The sequence below is a fragment of the Passer montanus genome, unplaced genomic scaffold (assembly GCF_014805655.1).
Source record: "Passer montanus isolate IOZ18808 unplaced genomic scaffold, ASM1480565v1 scaffold66, whole genome shotgun sequence".
Lineage (NCBI taxonomy): Eukaryota > Metazoa > Chordata > Aves > Passeriformes > Passeridae > Passer > Passer montanus.
Window position 1 is genome coordinate 1701089 of NW_024371704.1, and position 23209 is coordinate 1724297.

The following is a 23209-nucleotide window of genomic DNA, read 5'->3' on the forward strand; positions in this document are numbered from 1 at the left end:
CATGTCACAAGTGGCTTGTGCTTAGGCTGTAATGAGGCGCCTCTTGCTGTGTGCTTTAGTGGTGACTAATTACCCGTGGTACAGGAGAGACATAACAGCACCTGTCCCACCCACCCGCTCCGAGCTGCATCTCTTACATAAATGATGCTTAAATACTACTAAGGGGGAGCTGAGGGCTCTGTGAGCATCTTGCCAATAGATTCTCCAATACTGTGCAGGCAGCCAGGGCTGCAATCCCGTTCCCATCCCGGCGGCTGTGGATCTCCCAGGCTGAGTGAACGCGCTCACGGCATTCCCGTGTTTGCACAGTGGTAATTAAAATGCATTTAAGCTGAGCAAGTGCTTGTGGTGTTTGGGGGCCCTCTGGGGAAGGCAGAAGCAGGGAGGGAGGCAGACAGGCCTGCGGCTGTCGGGAGCTGTGGGAGTCCTGGAGGAGCAGCAGGAGCTGCGGGGAACGCGGCCACGGCCGCAGCACCAGGGCAGTGCTTGGTGCCAGCTAGGGACACTGCCAGGGCAAAGAGCCCTTTGTGTCCCAGCAAAGCAGCCTGCTCTGGGAGCTGGGGATTTGTTTTGGTCCAACCTCACAGCAGATCTTACTTACTTGGCATCCCTTGCCAAATTGATTTTTGTTGGAGGTTCAAAAGACCAGACCAAGTGCCCGGTTCCCCTGTGCTCCCCCTGCTCCCATCTGTGGGTGTGTTCCCCTGGTGCTTGTGGGCTCGTTCCCTCCACTCCTTCCTTTGGCATTGAAAAAGCAATCCAAATCCTTCTCACTGCTGGCACCTGTGGAGATTTCCACCACTTTGCCCTGGTAGGGAGCCAGGATACGCCGTGACACAGAGATAGAAGGATGCTGTCCTGCTGCCCCTGCTGCTGCACTGGGGCAGGACTTGAGAAGAGTGAGGGCTGGGAAGCAGGGAGAGCAATATTTGAGCACTCTTGGACCTTCAGCTTGGCACTTGGAAGAACATGTGGCCTTGCATTATGGTCATTTATCTGCAGGCTTATTAGTCTTAGAAGGTATTGGTGATGGCCTGCACTTTGGTGCTGTAGGTAGAATTTTGGTTCATGGCATTAAGGGTTAATCAAACACTTAATCTTGGGTGCTGCACTCAAGCGCCTGACCAGTGCAGGAAGAGTCAGTCTGTAATGTTCTTCAGCAGCAGCAGGGAGGATGAATCCTCTGTGTGATGGTTCAGAGCAGCACCGTTTCCATGGACTAACTCTCACTCTGGAATTGATTTCCTTGGGAAGGAAGCGTAGGTCAGCTGGAAAAGGCATGATGGTGACATTTCTTTTGTACTGAGAGGACCAGGAAGGAGCCCAAAATGGAAGCCTGGTAAAAGGAGAAGAAGCTGGAGGGCAGAAGAGATCAGTGTTGTATTTCAGAGCTACTTGAAAATGATTTTCTTGTCTCAAAATGTGGCCTTACCTGAGCTAAGCCGGGTGCTGGGAGCAGAGACCACTCAGATCTTCCTTAGATAATGTATGCTAATTGCTTGTTTGGATTATGTACTTCATTGGGAAGTAGCTTCCAAATGCTGAAGATATTTTGATAAACTAAGTTATTTTTTGCATCTGGTATGAAAATCCCGCAGTCTTCCTAAGCTATCCTGCTGCATAAGTGGCTGTAAAAAAAAGTTTTAATTTTCAATGTTTTCCTATCACAACGTGTGTGCTGCTAATTTGCCAGTTTGACCACTGGAGCCACAAGCATCTCCTCAAAGCCATCCTGATGGGGTGTTGGTCAGCAGCACGCTGCCACGTGTCACCCCCATGCCACCTCCATCCCTCGGCTTCCCCACCAGCTTGGAGGCTTATCTGCTGCCTCCTTGTCAGAGTGAGTGCTTCCAGATTCACAGCAAGACCTCAAGGAGAGACAGATGATAGAGCAGATGGTAGATGACTAATTTGGCAAAGTTAGATGAGTGGAAATTGTTTGCTTTAATTGCTTGTCAAGTCCAGTACCTACATTATAGTTAAGAAGTGACTATTTACCCTCAAACAGAACAAAATGTGGAAAGGAGGGGTGTATGTGTGTGTGTGTTTGTTTCTGAAGAGTAGGGAGAAAAAGTGCAGAAGTACACAGAGAAAAAAAATTGGTACCAAGGCTTGAGGCAGAGGAACCATTGTTAAAACTTCTTGTATTCATTTCTGCCTTTTTTCACTGGTAGCTGTGTGATACAGGTCCTGCATAACATTATTTCCATTTATTCCTTTCCATTTGCTGTGGCATAAAATAGATGTGACATAACTGAAAGAGAAACAATGCTGGAAATACTGGCATAAAGCTGATGATGATGGCTTGACATGGTCAGTACAAGTGAATATCCATGAAATGTTACTGTATAAATCTGGTCAACATCTTGATGGTGTTTTTTGGTTGGTATGAACAGGAAGGTACACCAGTAAAATACGCTGTGTACCATCCACCAAAGGGAATTGGAGAGTTTGGCACAAGGAGGAGGTTCCATCAGCTCAGAAAAGCGTTATCACACATAGCTAATCCTTCTTGATGGAGTCACAGTCACTGTCACTCTCTGCTGTGCCCAGCTGTTTCTGTTCATAAGATTGGGAATGAGCTTCCATTTGTCGGCGGCACATGATCAGCCTCTCTTGGAGGTGGGACCAGGCTGGTGACACACGTCCTTGCAACTTTTCTGGAAGTGCTGGAAAGGTTCCACAAAGCCATATAAAATGATATTTGAGATTTTAGTGACCAAATTTCAGGAAATTAGTTCATTTGGTTTAATTAATTCCCTGGTACTGTCCAATGCAGCGACTGCTTCTCCATGCTGGGGAGAAGAAATGCTGCGGGGGAAGTGTTGGTGCTGCCTGTTCTGTGTCACCTCATCCCAGTGACACCCTGACAGCTGGGCAGCAGCTGGGTGGCCCTGCCGAGCTCCTCTTGTGGCCATGTGGCTGTCCAGGGGTTGGTGGCACTCGGGTTGATTGCATGCAACTGGATTCAAATGGGGTGATAATTTTCTAGTGTAGAGCAGACCTTGCGGAAGGAAAACACTTGTGCCAGCTGAGCTTTTAATTAGGAGTACAGAGAAAATTATGCTCTCCTTCATTACAGTCTCCCACCTAGGGAAAGAAAGCTTCCAATTCTAAAGCACTCTCCCAAACCACTGGGAAAATGGCTGGTGACCTCCAGGAGTGTTTTGCCTTCTCACGGGAAACATCTGCAAGGCTGTAAGTGCAGACAGCCCTCGCTTCATTAGGACGTGCCTAATTGCAAGAAAATTCAGGGGCTTTTGCAGCTCATTCAAGGAGAACTGTAAAATAATAATGAAAGGATTAAAAAGTGTGTTTCCCCTTCCTGTGTGCCTACGTGACAGGGTGCCCAGGCTGTTGCTGAGAGCCTGGAGCAGAAAGTGAATGGGGATTGCTGGTAATTAGTTGTTCCTTAAGGGGTTTGAGTATTCCCCCCATCTGGGGGTCTTAACAAATTGCCACCAGTGTTTGCAATTATTAATAAACAGTTCTGTTAGCTGCCTTTCAAGAAACCCTGATAATGGTGCTGTCTGTAAAAACGCAGCTAATTAAGTAAATAAGTGGGAAGTACAGGAGAAGAATGTGTTAGAAAGAGATGATGACTGTTGTTGGGCTCATCTTTTATGGGGTGAAGGAACCTGTGATTGTCCTTTTTATGAAGACCTTCCTCAAAGCAGTAAGTCCAAGAATTTAAGGCTCCCTTTGTGTTTTTGGCCCACTTGACAAACTGATTGACAAAGGGAGGTTGTGCTGCCTTCAGGCTGGTGCAGGGCAAAGGCACTGCTCTCCTGCATCCTTGCCAAAGAAATCATAATAAATGTTTTATGATTCAGAGGAAAATATATTCAGATGCTTGAGATAACTCCCTTGGAATTAGAGGTGAGGGTGCCTCATCACTGTTTTTTGAGTGTGCTTTGGGAGAGGAGTGAGACACCAGGATTTCAGGTGGGGCTGACCATGGTGGAGATAATGGATTCCACCCTTCTTTAGTTCTCCAGATGTAGCCTGATCTGGAAATAAGAATGAGAAATGAATATGAAATTATCTCCTTCCAAAAGTTGAGCTGGGAGGGTTATAAAATCCGTTATTAGAAGGAGCAGAACGAGATGGAGGCAAGTGTGATTTCTTAATTTAACATATAGATTTAGCATCAGCAGAGCAGAGCAAAATAATGGGCTAAAAAGCAGAATCTAATGGACATTTTAAAATGTCTCCATTATTTACCACCCTTAAGTGAGCATTTGAACGGTTTGGCTATTTTATGAAAAAATGTCAATGGAAAATTAATTTCAGAGTCATGTGCATGAATATTGATGTAAAACATCATTTCAATACAGAGGATTATTACTGTTGTAATTGGGGCCATTAGGAGCTGAAACTCTGTCACTTTAGGTAGCTGGTAATAAGTAAACAACTGACTGTGAAGTGTGAATGTGTGAGTAATGCCTGAAATCCACGCTGGTGATGACCAAGTGCTCTGCTCCAGCACCCACCCAAAATCCCCCAGGACTGGGGTGCAGGTGAGAAGTGGCCACTGGCTTGGTGCCATCACTGCTGGTTTGGGATTTCCCAAATGGAAGAGGCACATCCTTGAGCTTTGGGATACCCTTAGTGGGTGACTCTGCACTTGAGCACTCTGTGAGTGTGGAAAGAGCAGGAATGGCTGAGCACGTTCAGGTGGAGAGATGGGACTGAGGGCTTGGTGGTGTGTCAGGAAATCAGGGCAGACTTGGGCAAAATGTGGGGGAAGTCTGATTTTCCTGGGTGTGCACTGGGAGAGCACTGGAGGGTTTCCCTGTAAAGGAAATGCCCCTGTAAGGCCTCCCCCAAGCAAGGCAGAGAGTACATGACCAGAGATGCTCAATAACAGGAGCAGCTTCACACTGGAAGCACATCTAAAGCTGCTCTCTTTGCCCTGTGTTAGAGACAGGGGACGAGTATTTTTTATTAACCAGCAGAGGTTCTGCTGCAGGAACAGTTAAAGCACATAATCTTGAATTTTATTTTTTTTTCCCGCTCATCCATTTCTGGGACTGTGTAAAACTGCACATCTAACAATATACAGCAAAGTGCTTCAAAGAGGGTTCATGAAATACAGATTATGGTGGCTTTGCATGGCGTGACAAGGAAATACATTTTGTTGTGCTTGTGTTTATGCCTGTATACAGCTGGAACACAAATATTATTTTAGCACTTAATTTTAAAGAGCTGCTACGACACACAGATGCCTGTTGCTGTTCCAGGAGAGGAGCAGGAGGTGAGTGGGATATGTTCCTGCTCTGTGTTGAGTTCAGGGACAGAGGGACTGGGAATCTTGTGTGACTCCTGCTCAGCTCCCACTTCACACACAGTTACTTCAGTGCTTTTTAACTACCAAATCAGACCCAGAACAATTATTTCTGCCCTGGAGCTGCTGGGAATTGCCTCACATGGCTCAAAATGGGGCATAAAACTTTGTAAGTAGGAGTTCACAGCCTGCTTTCTGGCCTGTGTCCCTCCAACAGGATCACCTTTGTGATTGTCCCTGGCAGCAGCATTCCTCTCTCATGGCAGCAATGCCTTTTTACCCCTTTGGTTGTTATTTGCCTTGAAAAACCTGCTGAGAGCATCTCTTATCTCTCTGTTTTAAAGGATTCTCTGCAGAGGATGGGAAGTACTGTCCCAGCCCTTCCTCCTGCAAGTGAAGGACCTGACCTGCTTTTCTTAAATACTGGCATGGTTTGCTCTTTTGTATTTTGAATGTGACATAATTATTAGGTGCATCAAAAGCATACATTGCAAAGCTGAGACAGAGACATTAATGACGTATTGTAATAATGGATTATTAATGATCCATTTTTATACCCACATTTGCTTTGTGACTTGAGCTTGTCGTGCATGTCAGAGCTCTCTGCTGCTCTGAGTTCTGTTTCTGCATCAGCTTGCACTGCTGGTTGGGTACCAATGAAAAAAACAAAGTGAATTCTGCTCCCCTCAGCTGATGTAGGATAATCACTTTTGGTGTGTGACTTGATTTGAGGCAATCTGTGACCAATTTTTTTTTTGTGGAAGGAAACTCCTTTTTTAAGACAGACATTAAGTGCTATGAGATAAATTTAAAGGATCTGCATGATTTATTCTAAATTAGCTTTAAAGATTGGTTTTTTTTGTTTTTAAATCCAAAAGAATTGATTACTAGCCATATCAAAAACCGGGAGAAGTTGCTGCAGTGGTTTGGCTGTACAAAATTAATCTCAGATAAAACTCATAGCCCTGGTTCACATCTGGGCTGGCTTCACCCCTGCCAAGTCCTCTTGCAGGAACAGGCTCCAGGTGTTTCTGCCTCCTCCAGCAAACAAATGGCTGCATTAGCTTGCAGGAAACGTTTAATAGGTGTGCAACATGGAATATCAGTGTTGCAGTGTATAGCTTTATTAGCTGAGCTGCAGGAATTGTTTTCTGAGCTGTGTTGGTCCTTAGCACGGATTGCAGAATGGAAGGGAAGGTGTTTATTAGTCCTTGGGAGCCTTAAGACAGAGTAATACTTACCTGGCTGGAAATATGATCAGTCCCATAATGGATACTGCTGGATTTCAGGAAGGAACACACAAACCCATTTTGTAAGTGCTAAGCAAGAATTTTTAGGTGCCCTGGCAGGCACAGGGATGTGTCTCCCTGAAGAGTTAGCACACAAGGGCAGGTCTGGAGGCTTTTCTGAATAAAACTGTATCAATGAGCTGGGACAGGGCTTTGTATTTCAAAAAGAAAGATGTGCCATCTCCTGTTGCAGTGCCTAATCCTTCCAGTGTTCCCAGTCCACCAGAGCTAAGTGAGGTCCCACTATGACCATGTCTTTCCATCTCCCCAAATAGCTGTTAAAAATATAATGAATGGAATAGTGTTTAGGTATGATTTACTCTAAGTGGTAAGGTTTTGCAGAAAATCTAAAAATTGGAATGTTCATGCTTTTAAGTTAAGCCTCAAAATGAGGTGGTAGCTTCTATTTTAAAACCTGAGCAAACCAAGCAGTTCTGTTTTTCTTCTACACAGTGTAATGAACACAGGTCAAATATTTCAAATTTTTAACTGTAGTGAGAGCGAGAGCTTTGAAATTTTACTTTTGCCAGGTCATAGAAAGAAATAATATCCCAGCATTTCCTCTGGTGGGTAGACCCAGTGCCTATTTGCTGAGGCAGCCCTTGCAGTGCCTGCTCAGCTTTGGTCTGTGCTCTTTGGCCCCTGGAAACACAACCCAAAAATGATCTGATCAGCCCTTCACCCTGCATGGCTTGTAGTGAAACCAGCCCGTGGGAGTCGTGGTTCAGCAGGAGCAGACTTCTGCTGCCATTTTTGGGGCAGAGGGAGTTTCCTTGGGAGAAAACTTTGAGCAGGTCATGGGCTTCTGGCTGCCCCTGAAGCCCTTTGCCAAGCTCAAATTGCCCCGGCACAAGAGCAAATAATTCTGCAGCAGAGAGACCACAGAGGGAGCAGAGATTAGAATTGTTCCCATTTCTAATGAGAGAAAAAAAAATAGGGGGAGGGGGTATAGTAAATAAACAGTCAATAATTGTACCACTCTGAAACCTAATTACTTTTGGTATTTATAAAAAGGACCTGCATCATTCAAAAGAGTATGTTTCAGCCAATTTTACTGATTATGCCTCCAGTCATGAAGAGTTTTGTTTGTATTGATCTGATCCAGAAGTGGGATTGGCCCCAGAAATGCCATTCTTGTCAGGCTCCTGTTTTGCATAATATAATGCCTATTTCAAAAGTTTAGATATAGCCAGATTAATTTGCTCACAGGTAAGAACAACCCACAAGCTGTTGATTAAGAGGGGAAAAAAAAGTGCATTGAAACAGCCAACCCAAAACCAGCCCAGCCCTACACTTGACCATTTAAGCAGCATCCCTGTCTGAGCAGGCTGAGCAAGGTGTGAAAAGGTGATAGTGTAAAATGCTGCTTCTGTATTTATTTCTCTCTCTTTTTTTTGTCATTGCATGATGACAGCAGGCTGATACCCTGAGATGAGCTGGGCTTCTGTGGTGGCTTTTAACTGGGCTTCAAAATGTAGAACAGAGTGGTGTAATATTAAAGGGCCTCCTTTGAAAACTGTACTAAGATGGTGTTTCCTGACATTTCTTTGCTCTGCATTCAGCCTGGGGACCTGTGGAAAGACAATGTGTTTTTTGCTGTTGTTTTTCTCCTATTTAATCATTTAAAGCTGGGAAGAGCTGGGGTCTTAAGGAAAGTGATAGGGAAAACAATGTTGGGTGTAAGCCTTCTGCTTGGGTTGCTCTTGGCTTGTCCAAAGTACTATTCAGAATAGGGAAAATGTTGAATTGTCCAGGTTGGCTTGGATGCACAGGTCTCTCCAGCCTTGTGTCCTTCAGCCCATGATGGGACTGGCTCTGCCCAGTGACTGATTCTGTCTCTGGTGGAACTGGTGGGGCTTTGCTGAGGCCTGAGTTTGACCCTTTGGCTGCTGGGGTCAACCTGCTTGGCCTTTTCCCTGCAATTCTGCCTTTCCAGCCTTTCTGCATTTGGTGGTAAATACCAGCACTTCAGCCCATTTGGTGAGAGGTGTTTAAATTGCTGAGATGATCACAGGCTGCATTTCTATGTTGTTATCTCCACTGCTGATATTCAAGCGTGACTTGTGTGACCCAGCCCTGTGAATCATTACAGATTTTTGGTGCAGCTCCCTGTATCACTGTATCACAGACTTTATTGTGCCCCTCTTCCGCAGTGGCCTGATGGGTTGTGCTGTGTTTTTTTTTGCAGTGTGTGCTGGCACTGAGAACAAGCTGAGCTCCCTGTCTGACCTGGAGCAGCAGTACCGCGCCCTGCGCAAGTACTATGAGAACTGTGAGGTGGTGATGGGCAACCTGGAGATCACCAGCATCGAGCACAACAGGGACCTCTCCTTCCTGAGGGTAAGCAGGCTGCTGTTCTCCTTCCTTCCTCCTTCTTTCCCTCAGCTTCTTTTTTGGGGAGCAGCGATAGGTGCTGGGCTGGAAAAGACCAGGCTTCTCTGGCACCAGCTCTGCTGTGATGGAAGAGGATAATGAAATGCCAGGGATGTGCAGAGAACAGGAGCAATGTGATTGCTGTGACAGGTGCTCTGAGTGTGAGTGACTCAGATTTATCCAGGATGTGGGGGAGAAAGCTGTGCCACTGCAAGGTGACACCTCGCAGGTCTCTCACTTTGTGTTGCCCCAGGGCAGGTTAGGTGGGGTTTAGGAAGGTCAGAGAATCATGCAGATAAGCACTGGGGAAGCTAATCCTAATAAAATGCTAGATATGGACTGATTTATAGACTAAGCAAGGAAGAGTGAAATGTTTGTGGAGCATTTAGGAGAAAGAAAAAAGTGATTGCTGAATCAACATGAAACCCCCTTTGGGCATGAGACTGGAGCTAAGAGCCTAACAACTCCAGCATCCAGGGGAAGTCTGTGATAGATGAAGGCTGTACTGCTTTTGGGGAACCTTGATTGTGCATTCCCTCAGTCCTCTTTGCATCAAATTTTGGATTTGTGAAGGAACACTCCAGTGTGGTTTGCAGATATCCTATTGCCCTGCTGGCAACCACAAGAGAGAAAGGTGAACACCAAGTTCAAAGAACTTAACCCCATCATTATTTGGCATTTTACATTCTCTGTGTTTAAAGAAATATCCCTAAAGGAGTGATCCAGGTGGGCATCTGCAGGATGCTGCAGGGGATGTGGCTGTAATATGGAAGGCAGGTCTGAGGGCTAGGGTAGAAAAAGCAGCCTGTGCCAGTGTGCTTGCAGTCTGTGCTGTGACTGTACCCTCCATGACACAGATAAGGGTTTGCACTGCCCATACTGCTCTCCTGTACCTCTTAAAAATGCTGCTGTCACGTTGCAGGATGCGAGTCTGTGTGTCAGTGGCACGTTCACGTGGCAGGAGTGGTGGAGTTTAAATCTGGCAGCAGGAAGAGGCGGTGGGAGGCAGCCCCAGCTGGCTGGGTTACACTCACTCATTCCCTGTGCTGGGTCTCGGGTGAGCTGAGTGCTCAGTTCCAGTCTGTAAAACTGTGAACTTTCCACCACAGTTTCTAGCAAAGCCGAGCAGCGTGTTTAGCTCTGCTTCACATTGAATTTGTTGGGGTTTTCACAGCCTTACACACATTGCTGTGTATTTACTCAACGTGTGCACCAGGCTGCTGGAAGATCTGTGAGCAAAACTCAGCTAGCAGACAGGTCTGGAGTAAAGCTTGGGGTGCTAATTGCACTCAGACTAACAGATTGCCTGTTAATTTGAGTCACAAATGCCTCGGAAGTGAATGCTATCCCTACGTTTCACAGTTGTGACAGGTGGGGAAAGCACACATGCCTTTGCTCTGAAATAGATACAGCCTTGGTGCAGCTGGACCAGCCTTGGACAGGTGGCAGAGCCTCCTCCTGTGAGGGCAGGATCCCTGCTCTGCCCTGGGGCATCTCTGCAGTGAAACCCCCTGGTTGGAATTCATGGCAGGCAGTCCTTCCGCTTCGGCTTTCCTTCCTCCTTCTGGGAGGTGAGGAAAGCAAATTACTTGGAAATTAAGAATTAGTGTTCCTTGCAGAGAACTTCCATAAACAGCATGAAATACTGGTGGAAAGAAGGCAGTCAAATCATCAAATGAGATCAAGAAGGAAAGGTCCTGTTCAGTAAATGAGGGTGGTTTGGTCACCTGTGCTTTTTGGCGACAGCTACTACTGCTTTTTTATTAGTTTTATTACTTCTCTTACCTGCATCTGCTCCCTCACAGATGTCTCAGCAAAAAAGCTGAACTTGAAACAAAACTCAGCAAAGTGGAAGGCCTAGTTAGTATGATAAATTGTACTCATTAAAGTAGAAAACCAAACAGAAGAGAACATGTTCTCGGTGAGGCAAATAAATAAATGTTGGCACATTTACGCCGATAATTCGACATTCATTAGTCAGGCAGTATTACTCCTTTTATCATATTAAAAATGGTTTTAATGGCCAAATGAAGGTGGCAGATGGGACATAACTAAGAGAAAGGCTGTTTGTCTCTCTCACACTTAAACACGGTGAGCTCTCCGTGCAACATCACGCTCCTTCAGCCTGCTCCAGTGTTTAGTCTCTTGCAGTAATTGCCCTCTTCCTCCACCACAAACACTTCAGGCAGATGCTGCTGCAGCCCTGGGTTATCTGTGTCCCCAGCTGATGACAGCCATGGCTCTGTGTGCCCACCTGTCCTCTCCACAGTGCTCAGCTTAGCTGGGCAACTCCTTGCTCCAGGACAGAGGGAAGACCTGGGAAGCTGTAGGCATGCTGAGCCTTTCCATCATGCAGTAATAAACAAATAGCATAAATGAATTGAAGTGAAAAAACCCCATAATTTTATTTACCCGGCAGAGGAGCATTAAAAGATCAGCATCCCATCTCTCATATTTATTTAGACATTTATTCCCTAAGTAGATTTGCTTTATGTCTATGAGTTAGCTCTCTGGATATCTGCTGATGAAGACTAAAAGGGGCTGTCTGTCACCTGAATGAAGTGCTCAGCCACTTCAGCTTCCAGGCCTGCGCTTCATGAGGAGCTGGATTTCTGTAAGAAGGGATTGCATGTGCCAGTTGTTCCTTTTCCTGCTGTTCTCCTATGTGAGCAGAGCAGGAGGACCTATCATCTGCGTTACTTTAATATATTTTATTTTGGTTCCTGCTTGTGTCGTAGTCTGGGTATTGCTTTCCTGTGAGCAACTGCAATATGAACTTGTGTTCTGCCTGTGCTGCCTCCAGCTCTGCCAGCTCTGTTCCTGCTGCTTGGTGCTGCCCTGAACTCAATAGCAGGAAAAATTGTGTCTCAGCCTGGGTGCTGGGTAAGGACAGATATTTCTGACATCTGTCTGACAGCAGGCTTGCTTTGGCCTGCTTCTGAGGCTCAGCCTCTCACAGAAAATGTACAAGGGGTGATTCAGTTTTGGCAGTCCCACCTCCCTGTGGCAGGCTCTCCACTGGAATTGCAATGCCAGGGGGGTGATTGCATTGAGGAGGACAAATAACAGGTTGGGAAGCAGTCCCTCAGAGCTGCCTTGTCCCTGCCTGTCAGCAGTGACAGTGGGAAGGGTCAGGCTCCATCTCCTGCTGCTTCCCAAGCCACCAGCATGTTTCATCTAATTGCACAGCCAGGCTCTTGCACTGGGATTTGCTCCATGAAACCAGATAAGCTGCTGGAGCTGCTGCGTGTCTTGAGTCTCATCCAGGAGAGAGCTGAGATTTACTTCCCTGCTTTGGACTTCAGGGAAAAAACAGCCTTGAGAAAAGCTCAGGTTGTTCACTGGTTCATGTTGCAAACAACTGCTTGAAGAACAGAAGGGGAAACCTATTTTAGTTTTGCTTGGCAGAGCTGGCAGTTCCTATTCAGATGCTGCTGCAGCCCTGGGTTATCTGTGTCCCCAGCTGATGACAGCCATGGCTCTGTGTGCCCACCTGTCCTCTCCACAGTGCTCAGCTTAGCTGGGCAACTCCTTGCTCCAGGACAGAGGGAAGACCTGGGAAGCTGTAGGCATGCTGAGCCTTTCCATCATGCAGTAATAAACAAATAGCATAAATGAATTGAAGTGAAAAAACCCCATAATTTCATTTACCCGGCAGAGGAGCATTAAAAGATCAGCATCCCATCTCTCATATTTATTTAGACATTTATTCCCTAAGTAGATTTGCTTTATGTCTATGAGTTAGCTCTCTGGATATCTGCTGATGAAGACTAAAAGGGGCTGTCTGTCACCTGAATGAAGTGCTCAGCCACTTCAGCTTCCAGGCCTGCGCTTCATGAGGAGCTGGATTTCTGTAAGAAGGGATTGCATGTGTCAGTTGTTCCTTTTCCTGCTGTTCTCCTGTGTGAGCAGAGCAGGAGGACATATCTGCGTTACTTTAATGTATTTTATTTTGGTTCCTGCTTGTGTCGTAGTCTGGGTATTGCTTTCCTGTGAGCAACTGCAATATGAACTTGTGTTCTGCCTGTGCTGCCTCCAGCTCTGCCAGCTCTGTTCCTGCTGCTTGGTGCTGCCCTGAACTCAATAGCAGGAAAAATTGTGTCTCAGCCTGGGTGCTGGGTAAGGACAGATATTTCTGACATCTGTCTGACAGCAGGCTTGCTTTGGCCTGCTTCTGAGGCTCAGCCTCTCACAGAAAATGTACAAGGGGTGATTCCATTTTGGCAGTCCCACCTCCCTGTGGCAGGCTCTCCACTGGAATTGCAATGCCAGGAGGGTGATTGCATTGAGCAGGACAAATAACTGGGTGGGAAGCAGTCCCTCAGAGCTGCCTGTCAGCAGTGACAGTGGGAAGGGTCAGGCTCCATCTCCTGCTGCTTCCCAAGCCACCAGCATGTTTCATCTAATTGCACAGCCAGGCTCTTGCACTGGGATTTGCTCCATGAAACCAGATAAGCTGCTGGAGCTGCTGCATGTCTTGAGTCTCATCCAGGAGAGAGCTGAGATTTACTTCCCTGCTTTGGACTTCAGGGAAAAAACAGCCTTGAGAAAAGCTCAGGTTGTTCACTGGTTCATGTTGCAAACAACTGCTTGAAGAACAGAAGGGGGAACCTATTTTAGTTTTGCTTGGCAGAGCTGGCAGTTCCTATTGTGGGCTGTACTTATTTCTTAATAACATCTCCATATTCAATTTTCAAAATAAAATACACAATTAGTGTATCACATACCAATCTTCTGCAAGTACTTCTGTTAAACACATTTGGTAAATGTGAGTTAGCTTTGACTAATCCCCTGGCTTTTAGCAATTCACAGTCAGTAAATTGTCTTTTGGTGCCCAGATTTTATTTAACCAATTCAGATTATTTATTTTTAAAGACACGATCAAAGTTCTGTGCTGTTCCCTGCCATAACTCTCCCAAGTGATTATGAAACTCATTTTTAACCACAATCAACAGTCTTCAAAAATTATCTACCACTGCTTTATGGGTTCTTTTTTCATTCACCTCAGCAGTACTTGTGTAGCACCTCCAGCCACACTTGCAGGGCAGCTGTCTGGGTGGATGTTTCATGGTGAATATTACATTTATTGCAGAGATGTAGGGCCCCATCTCCCCTCTGCCAGAACTCATGGCCCCGTGCTTGCTGAGAGCCCCTGCCAGCCCCACCTTAGCCTGTTCCTTACATCATATTTAGGCTCTGTGGCAGGTGGGATTTGGCCATTTGGACTTTATGTGCTTTGTTATTGGTTGTATTTAATGTTTGAAGGAAGTTTTGGTGGAGCAGACCCCTCTGCAGGGCGAGGGGAACCAGGGAAAGAGTGGGGTTGCCAGTGCTGCCTGGCCCCATGGCATTGGGAGCTTCTGCTTATTAAAAAAAACAGAATGGGGGGGTGGGGGTTTAAACCCTTTTTGGTCTTTTACAGCAAAACAGGGCTAAGCAGACCCATTTGCAAGCTCTGGTGGCAGAGCTGAGAAGAGATGTTGGCACAGAGAGAGTCTGCACCAGAACAGCAATGTGGGGAAGGGTGTGCAGGGATGGAGGGCATTGCTTGGCAAAGCGGTGGGAGGCTGTGGAGGGCTCCTGAAGGCCTGGCAGCACAGCCCTGCATCCCTTCTGCAGCAAAAGGCTCTCTGACTGCCCAGCTGGCAGGCTGCAGTAATGCCCTGCTCAACAGAAGGGGCTGTGGAGTTGTGTGCCTGTCAGGAGGTCCCAGAAAGGCTGTGGGGTGGCTGTGGGGTGTCTGCAGAGGGGGATTCTCCCAAAAGTGCCAGGAAAGCATTGCAGTGTGGCCCTGGTCCAGAATGGGCATTTCCAGGAGGGGTTTGCTGCAGCATTTGTCATGCAGTGAGTGGCATCACTTGCCAGTGTGTGGGTTTTGTCCCTGGCTGGCAAAGTGGCCTCCAGGTAATGACAGACATGGAAATGGAGCACATCTATTTCTGTGCTCCTGATTGCCCTGCCAGGACCTTACCTGTTAGAAAACAAAGCATAGACAGCAGAGGTGTGATGGTCAGAGCTGTGCATGCCACACTGGTGCCTTGTGAAGGCTGACCTAGAACAGAGGCTAGATGGAGTTAAAGAATAAAGCAGGGATTTATTAAAAGGCCTCAATGGATCCACCTTGGGCAGCACAAGAACCCAGACAAGGCTGCACCCAAGATGAACCAAAATGGTCACAAAATGGACAGCAGGTCACAGGGTCTTTCACTTTTATAAGTTCTGGTGCATTTGCATATTGGAGTTAATTGTCCAATTACAGCGTCCCATCCTTCTTATTCAGTCCACATTGTTTATGCTTTTGGGCCTGAGATTTGGATCATTTGTCCTTGGTCCCCAGCTAGAGAAGGAATTGTTTTGTCTCCCTGCTCTGTGCAGAGAGCTCACCATCCCCTAATATGAAGCCCGGACCCACACACTAAAGCGGCACAGAATCTGAAAAATATAAAAGCTAAAACCTGAGGCATCAACACAAATCTGGGTGGAAAGAGGACACCTCCAGCTTGCTGTTGAACACAACTGCTGTGCTGGTGGGTTACAAGAGACCAGTTGCATGCCAGACCATGCTTGTGGCGTGGACAGAATGTTTCACACGGGCTGTGATCAGCTGCCAGCTGTGCTGGGTGAACCTGAGCTGAGTTTCAAGTGAGCTGCATCCCAGACTCAGAGGGTGGAGTGGGAGCAAAGGCTAATTGCAGAAGGCATGTGTGATACAGCTCTGCTGCTCCAGGAATTAGGCTGTTTCTGCCATTCCCCATTGCCTGTGTAGAAATAGCAGCTTAAAATGATCGCAGCAGTTTAAACTCTTCTGAAAATGGCCAGGAAGCAAGGAAGGGAATGCCACAGATCTGCATGGTCTTCCAGGCCTGCCCTGTGCTTGAAAGCAGGTACTGAAATGCTGCAGGCACAGTGAGTAGTTCAATACCACGCACTCTTGTGGTAACTGGTGTTTCCATGGCCCTCATACCTTTATATTGACAGATATCACACTCCTCACAGTCCCTAACAGAGTTAACCAGCTCCATCCTGACACCACCACTCCCAGAGCCCCCAGCTGGTAGGGAAAAGGCACCCAGCACTTTCTGACCTAAATGTTTTCAGAGGTGTTAGGTTATTTTTGTGCTGCTGTTGCTTATCCCCCTTGTGTGACTTCCCAGTCTCCATTGCAGGTGTCTGTAACTCAGGTATGTCGCTGTAGCTCTGCAGGCTGGTCTTAGCAACCCCTGTGCCTCCCTTGGATGCTCAAAATCCCCTTTTTAGCACTTCCTGTCAGGGTTTCAACCCAATTTTGTAGGCAGAGGACGTGGTGCTGCTCGTTTTGTGCCAAAGCCTCTGGTCTAAGCCTCAGGCTGCTGCTGCTGGATGCAGCTTGGTAGCCCAGGGACCCTGTCCACACCTTCCCTTCCTTCTCCCTAAAAAGCTGGGTCAATATACAATTAATCCTCAAGCTGAGTTTGCCAAGCTGTAACCAAATATATACTCATTAGCATATGTTATTTGGCAATTATTTTTGGTGGCTTGGTATGAAAGGTGCATTTGAAATGACCAGTTGTGTTTAGGATGAGAGTTGATGCTGTGGGAATGCAGGGCTGGGTGCTCTGGGAATGCAGATCTGGGTGCTGTGGGAATGCAGAGGTGCAATCTGTGGGAATGCAGGGCTGCAATCTGTGGGAATGCAGAGGTGAAATCTGGGAATGCAGGGCTGCAATCTGTGGAAATGCAGGGCTGCAATCTGTGGGAATGCAGAGCTGAAATCTGAGAATGCAGAGCTGCAGTCTGTGGGAATGCAGAGCTGAAATCTGAGAATGCAGAGCTGCCGTCTGTGGGAATGCAGAGGCGAAATCTGGGAATGCAGGGCTGCAATCTGTGGAATACAGGGCTGCAATCTGGGGAAATGCAGAGCTGACATCTGAGAATGCAGAGCTGCAGTCTGTGGGAATGCAGCCTTGGGCTTTGGTGCAGCAATGAACTGTGAAGATTTGTGTCTGTGCCTGCTCAGTGCTCTGAGGCTCCCCAATAAGCATTTTTTTTGGGGGGTGGGGGAAGTTGTTATGGAGGATGGCTGCAGATTTCCAGGATAGCCTGAGTCTAATGGGGATGGCACTGGGCTGCTCCTCACATCCCACCTGCTGCAGGCTGCCCTTGTCAGTGCTGCCAGAGCCACTGGGGCAGTGCCAGCCACGTTCCCATGTCCCTGTGGCTGATTTGCTGTGTAAAACTCAGGCCATCATTCTCATGGGGTGATGAGTAGGGGGGATCAGTCTGCCCCTTGCTGTGCATCCCCCCATGAAGGGAGAGTTCAGAGGCTCCCCTGCCAGAGCTCTTGGGGATGGATCCCAACATGGGGCGTGTTTTGCCCCTTCTCTGGGTTGGCAGTGGCCAAGAGCTTCCCCAGCTCTCCCACAGCCTTTCTTTGCCTGTGTCTCCTTCAATAAACAGCAGCATCCTTCAGCTGTATCATGTGCAGAGAGGAGCGGTCAAGATTTGAAGTCCAGCTTGATTAAGGAGTCTCTTTAAATTGTCTTTCAGCATTTTTCATTCAGCTCCTATTGTACAGCAGGCACCCCATCCCCAGCTGCCTGGGAAGCCTGTCTGATTCATGTGCAAGGCAGCAGTAGCCACTCTAGAGCAGGAGAGAGATCAAAGGAGCCTGACTTAAATAATTCAGAGTACCCCAGACCCACACACACGCTCGAGATCAGCAATATCCTTTTCACTCCATCTGTTTTTGTGTGGCAGCAAAGCTGCCCTTGGTTAGGCAGAGCAGAGCACTCAGAGGTGATGTAGGGTGGCTCCCCCATGCCTGGGGGCTGCCAGCTGGATGGGAGGTGGAAGGCTGTCCTTCTCCCTGGTCCTCTTGAACCTCACAGGCCCCTCTTGGCAGCTTTTGGGTCCGGCAGGGCTGCCCAGGCAGGTGTGGGATGCACGGCATAGGAGAGCTCCTGCTCGTGCCAGAGTGCCATCCCACAGCACTCCCACCACCTTGCTGGGAAATGATGAGGTTCAACAGGCTCCAGGACCGAAAACATGCCCAGGACATAAGGATCACTGCTCCAGGAGGAGTGTTTCCCAGTTTTGCAGAGGTACATGCCGGGTGGGTCACGTATGGAGGATGAAAATACAGACCAGGAGTTAAATATTTAACATGAACAGAACTGTTTGGATTTGTGGCTCTGTCTAGGCTTGTTGCTTTTTAAAAATTAAATACAGACTATCAATTTATTTATTTTCCCACTGTTTAGTGCCTGATTAGAATCTTCCTTCTGTCTATCCATGAAGGGGTCTGATGCCTGGGTGTCTGTAAAATACATGTGGCTAAGCCAGACCACAGAAGCTGCAGGGATGAGTACTATAAAAAGTGTTGGTAGTGGAGAGGAGGACATTATTAAAAATAAAACAGTGCAAACCTTAATTAGGTGTTGTTTCTCTTCAGTGTTGATCTTCCCTCTAGGCCAGTGAAACCAATTATACCCTCTCTCAACCACCTTATGTTGTTAATGATCTTACTCTTTAAATGTAAACCTCTCCCCTAGAAATGGGACTGGAAATGCTGGCCTTACTGAAACTTAAGAAAAACAAACAGCAGAGTAAAGTTAAACCAGCCAATAGAAAAAAAAAAAAAAAAAAAACCAAACCAACTGTGGTTGCAAACACTTTTAAATTATAAATGGATTTGTTAGGTTGTAAAACAAATGAGGGGTTTTCTGTCAAGCATAGAAAGAGAGGTTATGTGGTGTAAATGGTGAGTGTAATGAGATTTGAAGTCTTAACCCCAGCTGGAGTGTGGTATAAACTCTACCATTTCACTCTGTTCACTGATATCAGATTTGCTTTGCTCAGATATCATTGAGGCTTCTTTATTCTCCTCTTTGTCCACCTACCCTCTCAAATCCTTCAGTGGAGCAGGGATGAGGTTATGGAGAGGGATATAGCTGCTTATGTAATTGAGGTATAGCTGCCTGTGCCAAGTGGAAGTGTGTTACACTTTCCTTTGAGTAACATTTTTCTGTTTTCCCAAGCATTTAGGCAACACATGCCAATTTTTCCTCTAAACCTCCCTCCCTCCAATCCCATTTTACTATGGAATAAAATGAAATTAGACAAACCAACTGTGAGAGAGCTGCATAATCTTGCATTGTAATACACCGACTCAGAGTCCTAGATCAATGGGCTTGAATTACTGTTAAAATCCATATGAAAAGAAAAACAAAGTCTTTTGCTGTAAGCTGTGTCAAGGGGTGGAGGAGCAGAGGGATGGATTGAGGCTTAGCCAACAGTTTTTGTGCTAAACTGGATCAATTTTAAAGGTTTCCTCTGTAGATGCCAGCCGCAGGGCTTTTATGGTTCAGAAATGTCAGCACAACTGTGCAGATTGCAGAATTCAGCAGCAATGCTCCCACCCCAAACCTGGCCGCTAATTACTAATTACAGCCCCGCAGTTGTGCAGATCCTAGGTGTTCAGGAAGGCTGGGAAAAGGGAGAAGTTGGCCTTCCTGGGCATCCTCCTCAAAAATATCACGTCAGGGGAGCGTTTTCATGGATGTGGGCTAGGGAAATCTGCTTCATTGTGTGGGGCTGGTCTGGAGCTGGCCAGGCTGGGACAGAGGATGTGTCTTTGTGGGACTGGGGGACTGGGGATGGCTCTGCCCAACCCAACAAGCAGCCAGCAGGACTATCTTTGTTAACCACACATGAGCTGGTTCTGCAGCTCAGAATTCTGAGAAATTCTGAGAAACCCTGAGAAATTCTGAGAATGAAGAGCTGCAGAGTTCTGCAGCTCTTCGTTCCTGCAGGGAATGAAATCAGGTACCACTGACTTCTCAGGGGACATGTGCCCGGGGTCATACATCATCATGGGAAGGTGGATTGGGAAAAATTTGGGTTAAAAAGTCAAGGGTTTAGTCCTAGTTCAGTAGCTCTTAATTCCTGCAGGAATGAAACCAGGTACCAGTGACTTCTCAGGGGACGTGTGCCCGGGGTCATACATCATCATGGGAAGGTGGAATGCGAAAAATTTGGGTTAAAAAGTCGAGGGTTTAGTCCTAGTTCAGGGCTGTACTTCCACAGGGCAAGCACAACTGCTCTCATCCATTGGCACTCAGTGTTTGAAGTTAACTCAAAGGCTAATAGAGTCTGCATGCTGTACTGAGTGGCATGCAGTGTTTCTTTTCCCCCTTTGGTGGTCATTAGTCCTTCCAGAGAGAAAGAATGAAGTGCTTTGAGGTAATGTCTGAACATAACAAACCTGAAAATGTCAAAAGGCAAGGCAGAAATATCACGCTGATTTTGACAAACCCGCACTGTTTTGTGCAGGGGAAAATAATACTGATAGCTTAATGCTGCTTGCTGGAGTGGCTATACCAAAAATGAGTTTTGTGAGAGAGTTTATGCTCATGCTTTAAGAAAACAACCTTAATGAGCACAACGTGGAGGTGAAACCCTCAAAGTAAATGCCATTCACTTTGAATATGGTGAAAGGGAGCTTTCTAGCCAAGTGGTCCAAGGGCTTGAATGGTGCCAGACCCTGATGTCACCACTTTTTCTGATTTCTAATGGTTTAGGGTGTTCAATTACTTCTGATTCTGCTGTTTTGGGATTGACTCAGATCCTAAAGTGTCAGCAAAAAGCCAATATTACACATGGGTGTAATAATACAATATTACACATTGGTGTCTAATTCAGGATAACAATGGTGGTGGTGAAAGTATCTGTACATTGCTGCCTCCAGACAGGGGAGCTTGAGATGTGCAACAGGGTTGGCTTAAATTGTGTAGACACATTTCTGGTGTAATGCCTACCCCAGAAATAATGACAGTTCAGCCCTAAAACTGTGATGCAGAGTGAGGGCCTAAGGAAGCAGAATCCACTCTGAATATCAGGGAAGAACAGAAGATGATTGGGGTTGGCTTAAATTGTGTAAAGCAAAAAACAACCCCCTGGTGTAATAATGTAACATACCCCAGGAATAATGACAGTTCAGCCCTAAAACTGTGATGCAGAGTGAGGGCCTAAGGAAGCAGAATCCACTCTGAATATCAGGGAAGAACAGAAGATGATTAGGGAAAAAAGAAAAAGCAACGTTCTCCCTGCATTTCTGTCCCATTTGTGTGGTGGTCTCATGAACACATGATACCTTACCTAAAACAAGGAATTGTGTTAAAAACATGCCTGGATTCGTGTGGAAGGGCACTGCAGGGAGAGACACGATGAACTTCAGCTCCAAATAATTGTCAGAAATATGCAAGCAGAGAATAATAGTACGAAAGAAAATCTTTGCAGGTATTTATGCTGGGTTATACCCAACATAGAGAGTGGACACAGCTGCTCAGCTTCAACCTACAAAGTTTTTCTGGTGCTGGTTGCAGTCTCAGCTCTCCAACTGGTGCTGGGCGTCCTCCCTGCCCTTCTCCTCTGCCTGTTTTTGTTTTTGTTTTTTTTTTTTCTCCTGGAAATGCTGACGTTCAGAATTGAGGCCAGGTGAGGTGCATCAGTTTAGGAAGTGGGAGCTGACCCCCCTGTGCTGTCAATTATCTCTGGTGCCTGGCAGCAGCGTGGCCGGAGGTCACGGCAGCGGTGCCGCTAATGACGGCAGGTGCCGGAATGCGCTCCCTCGTCAGCTCATCATCCCAGTGCCAAAGCAATAATTTGATCTCAGCAGAACAGCTGGTTTTAGACTACAGATTATCCACTATTTCATCTCCTCACGGAGCTGCAGAGCTGATTTGTTTCAGCTACAGATCAATTATGTCCCAAAACAACACTCAGTTCACTTGTATCGTGTGAAATGAAGATAAAATGGGTTCAGGCATTAAGGATAGATCTTGTATTACAGACCCTCTGTCCCTGCACATAAATACCCATCACCAGGGAGTGAGTATTCATTCATTCCTGGGGCCAGTCGTGCTCATTTCATTAGGAGGCAGTGAATTATTTCAGCAGAACAACGAATAGATAAGAATGAACTGTGCTTAAAAGGGCATTTATTTTGTGCACTTCCTCTAAGTGTCCCTGGTTGGGGGATACCCTAATCACTCAAAGTGATCAAATGCATAGTCAAATACATCTGCTTAGAGCCTGTTGGGAAGCGCTGCATATTGTGTGGGAGGAGATCCATCCTTGCAAAGGAAGTGTTTTCACATAGTCTTTTTCTTGTGTTATTGGCCTTTTAAGCAGTACAAATTTTTCAGTAAAAATTTTCTCAGTAAAATTGAGATTTTTTGCTTCCTTTGCAATGAAGACCCCTCACCTTGCAAATCAATGTGGAGCGTGCTCGGCCAGCACACGCCTGGACTGTGCTAAAAAGCAGCAGTGTCCCAAAATCATGGAATAATGGCTTAGCTAGAGGTATTCCTAGTAGACAAGCCAGCATTTCCTTGGGCAGAGTAGGTCCAGCACATGTAAATCTACACCAACATGGATATGTTGGCATCTTTCACAGCAGCCCTGCCATCCCCTTCTTGGGGATTGATTCAGCTTGTGCTGGTGGCTAAATGGAGCTGGCTGCAGGTATTCACCAAGCAAATGCTGGTAAAATGTTAAAATACTGCTTTTGCTTTGACTTTGTGAGCTGCTGTTTGACCAAAAAGTGTAGTGTTTATTTAATAGAAGAGGTAATCTGCACACACGTGCACAAACACGTTGGAGCCAGCCAAGCCTGCAGCCAGGAGTTATAAAAATCCTATTTATTTAAATGACTTTGAATAGAGTTCACCTACTCCCTGAGATTTCAGTTTAAAAATAAATCATTTTGGTTGTGTTTCTGCGCCTCAGCTCCTCCTGTAAAAGGTCACCTTTCTCCAAATGTGCCTTCAGGTTGTGAGGCCTCATCATGGTTTTTCTTTTAAAGTTTCATTTGTTGGTAAAAGCCCTTGCTGTATTCAGAGTGTTGTGTTGTTCCTTCTGGAAGGAAATTACACATCCTTTTACATCTAATAAGGGCTGAAACTTTGCTAGGTGAAGCAACTGGTAGTTTTACAATGTCTGCTGACTGGACTATCCTTGCAACTCTGACAAGCCTAAACCCAACAGCAACTTTCAATTTTTCTTTTCTTGCATGAAATTTTAATGCTCCATCATGACATGAATTCATAGTGGATGCAAATGTTTATCAGATCTGCTGCAGACAGCATCCACTGGATGTTAATTTGCCAGAAGCATGAATCCCTTTGTGTGTGGTTAGCAGGGACTTCTCAGAAGCAAAAGGAGCCAGCCTTCATCTTGGCTTCAGGAAAGCTCCCAGTAAAGGTTTCTCTTGTTTCCCTAA

The 23209-nt window shown here is 46.3% G+C and overlaps 1 protein-coding gene across 2 annotated transcripts in view; it reads left to right on the forward strand.

Moving 5' to 3' along the window:
* The window catches only part of ERBB4 (erb-b2 receptor tyrosine kinase 4), a 483644-nt gene that overhangs the window by 114651 nt on the left and 345784 nt on the right, over nt 1-23209 (forward strand). For both annotated transcript variants that reach the window (XM_039728642.1, XM_039728643.1), the window contains exon 2: nt 8765-8916. In XM_039728642.1, coding sequence (XP_039584576.1) covers nt 8765-8916 — 152 coding nt within the window. The remainder of the gene's footprint in view (nt 1-8764; nt 8917-23209) is intronic.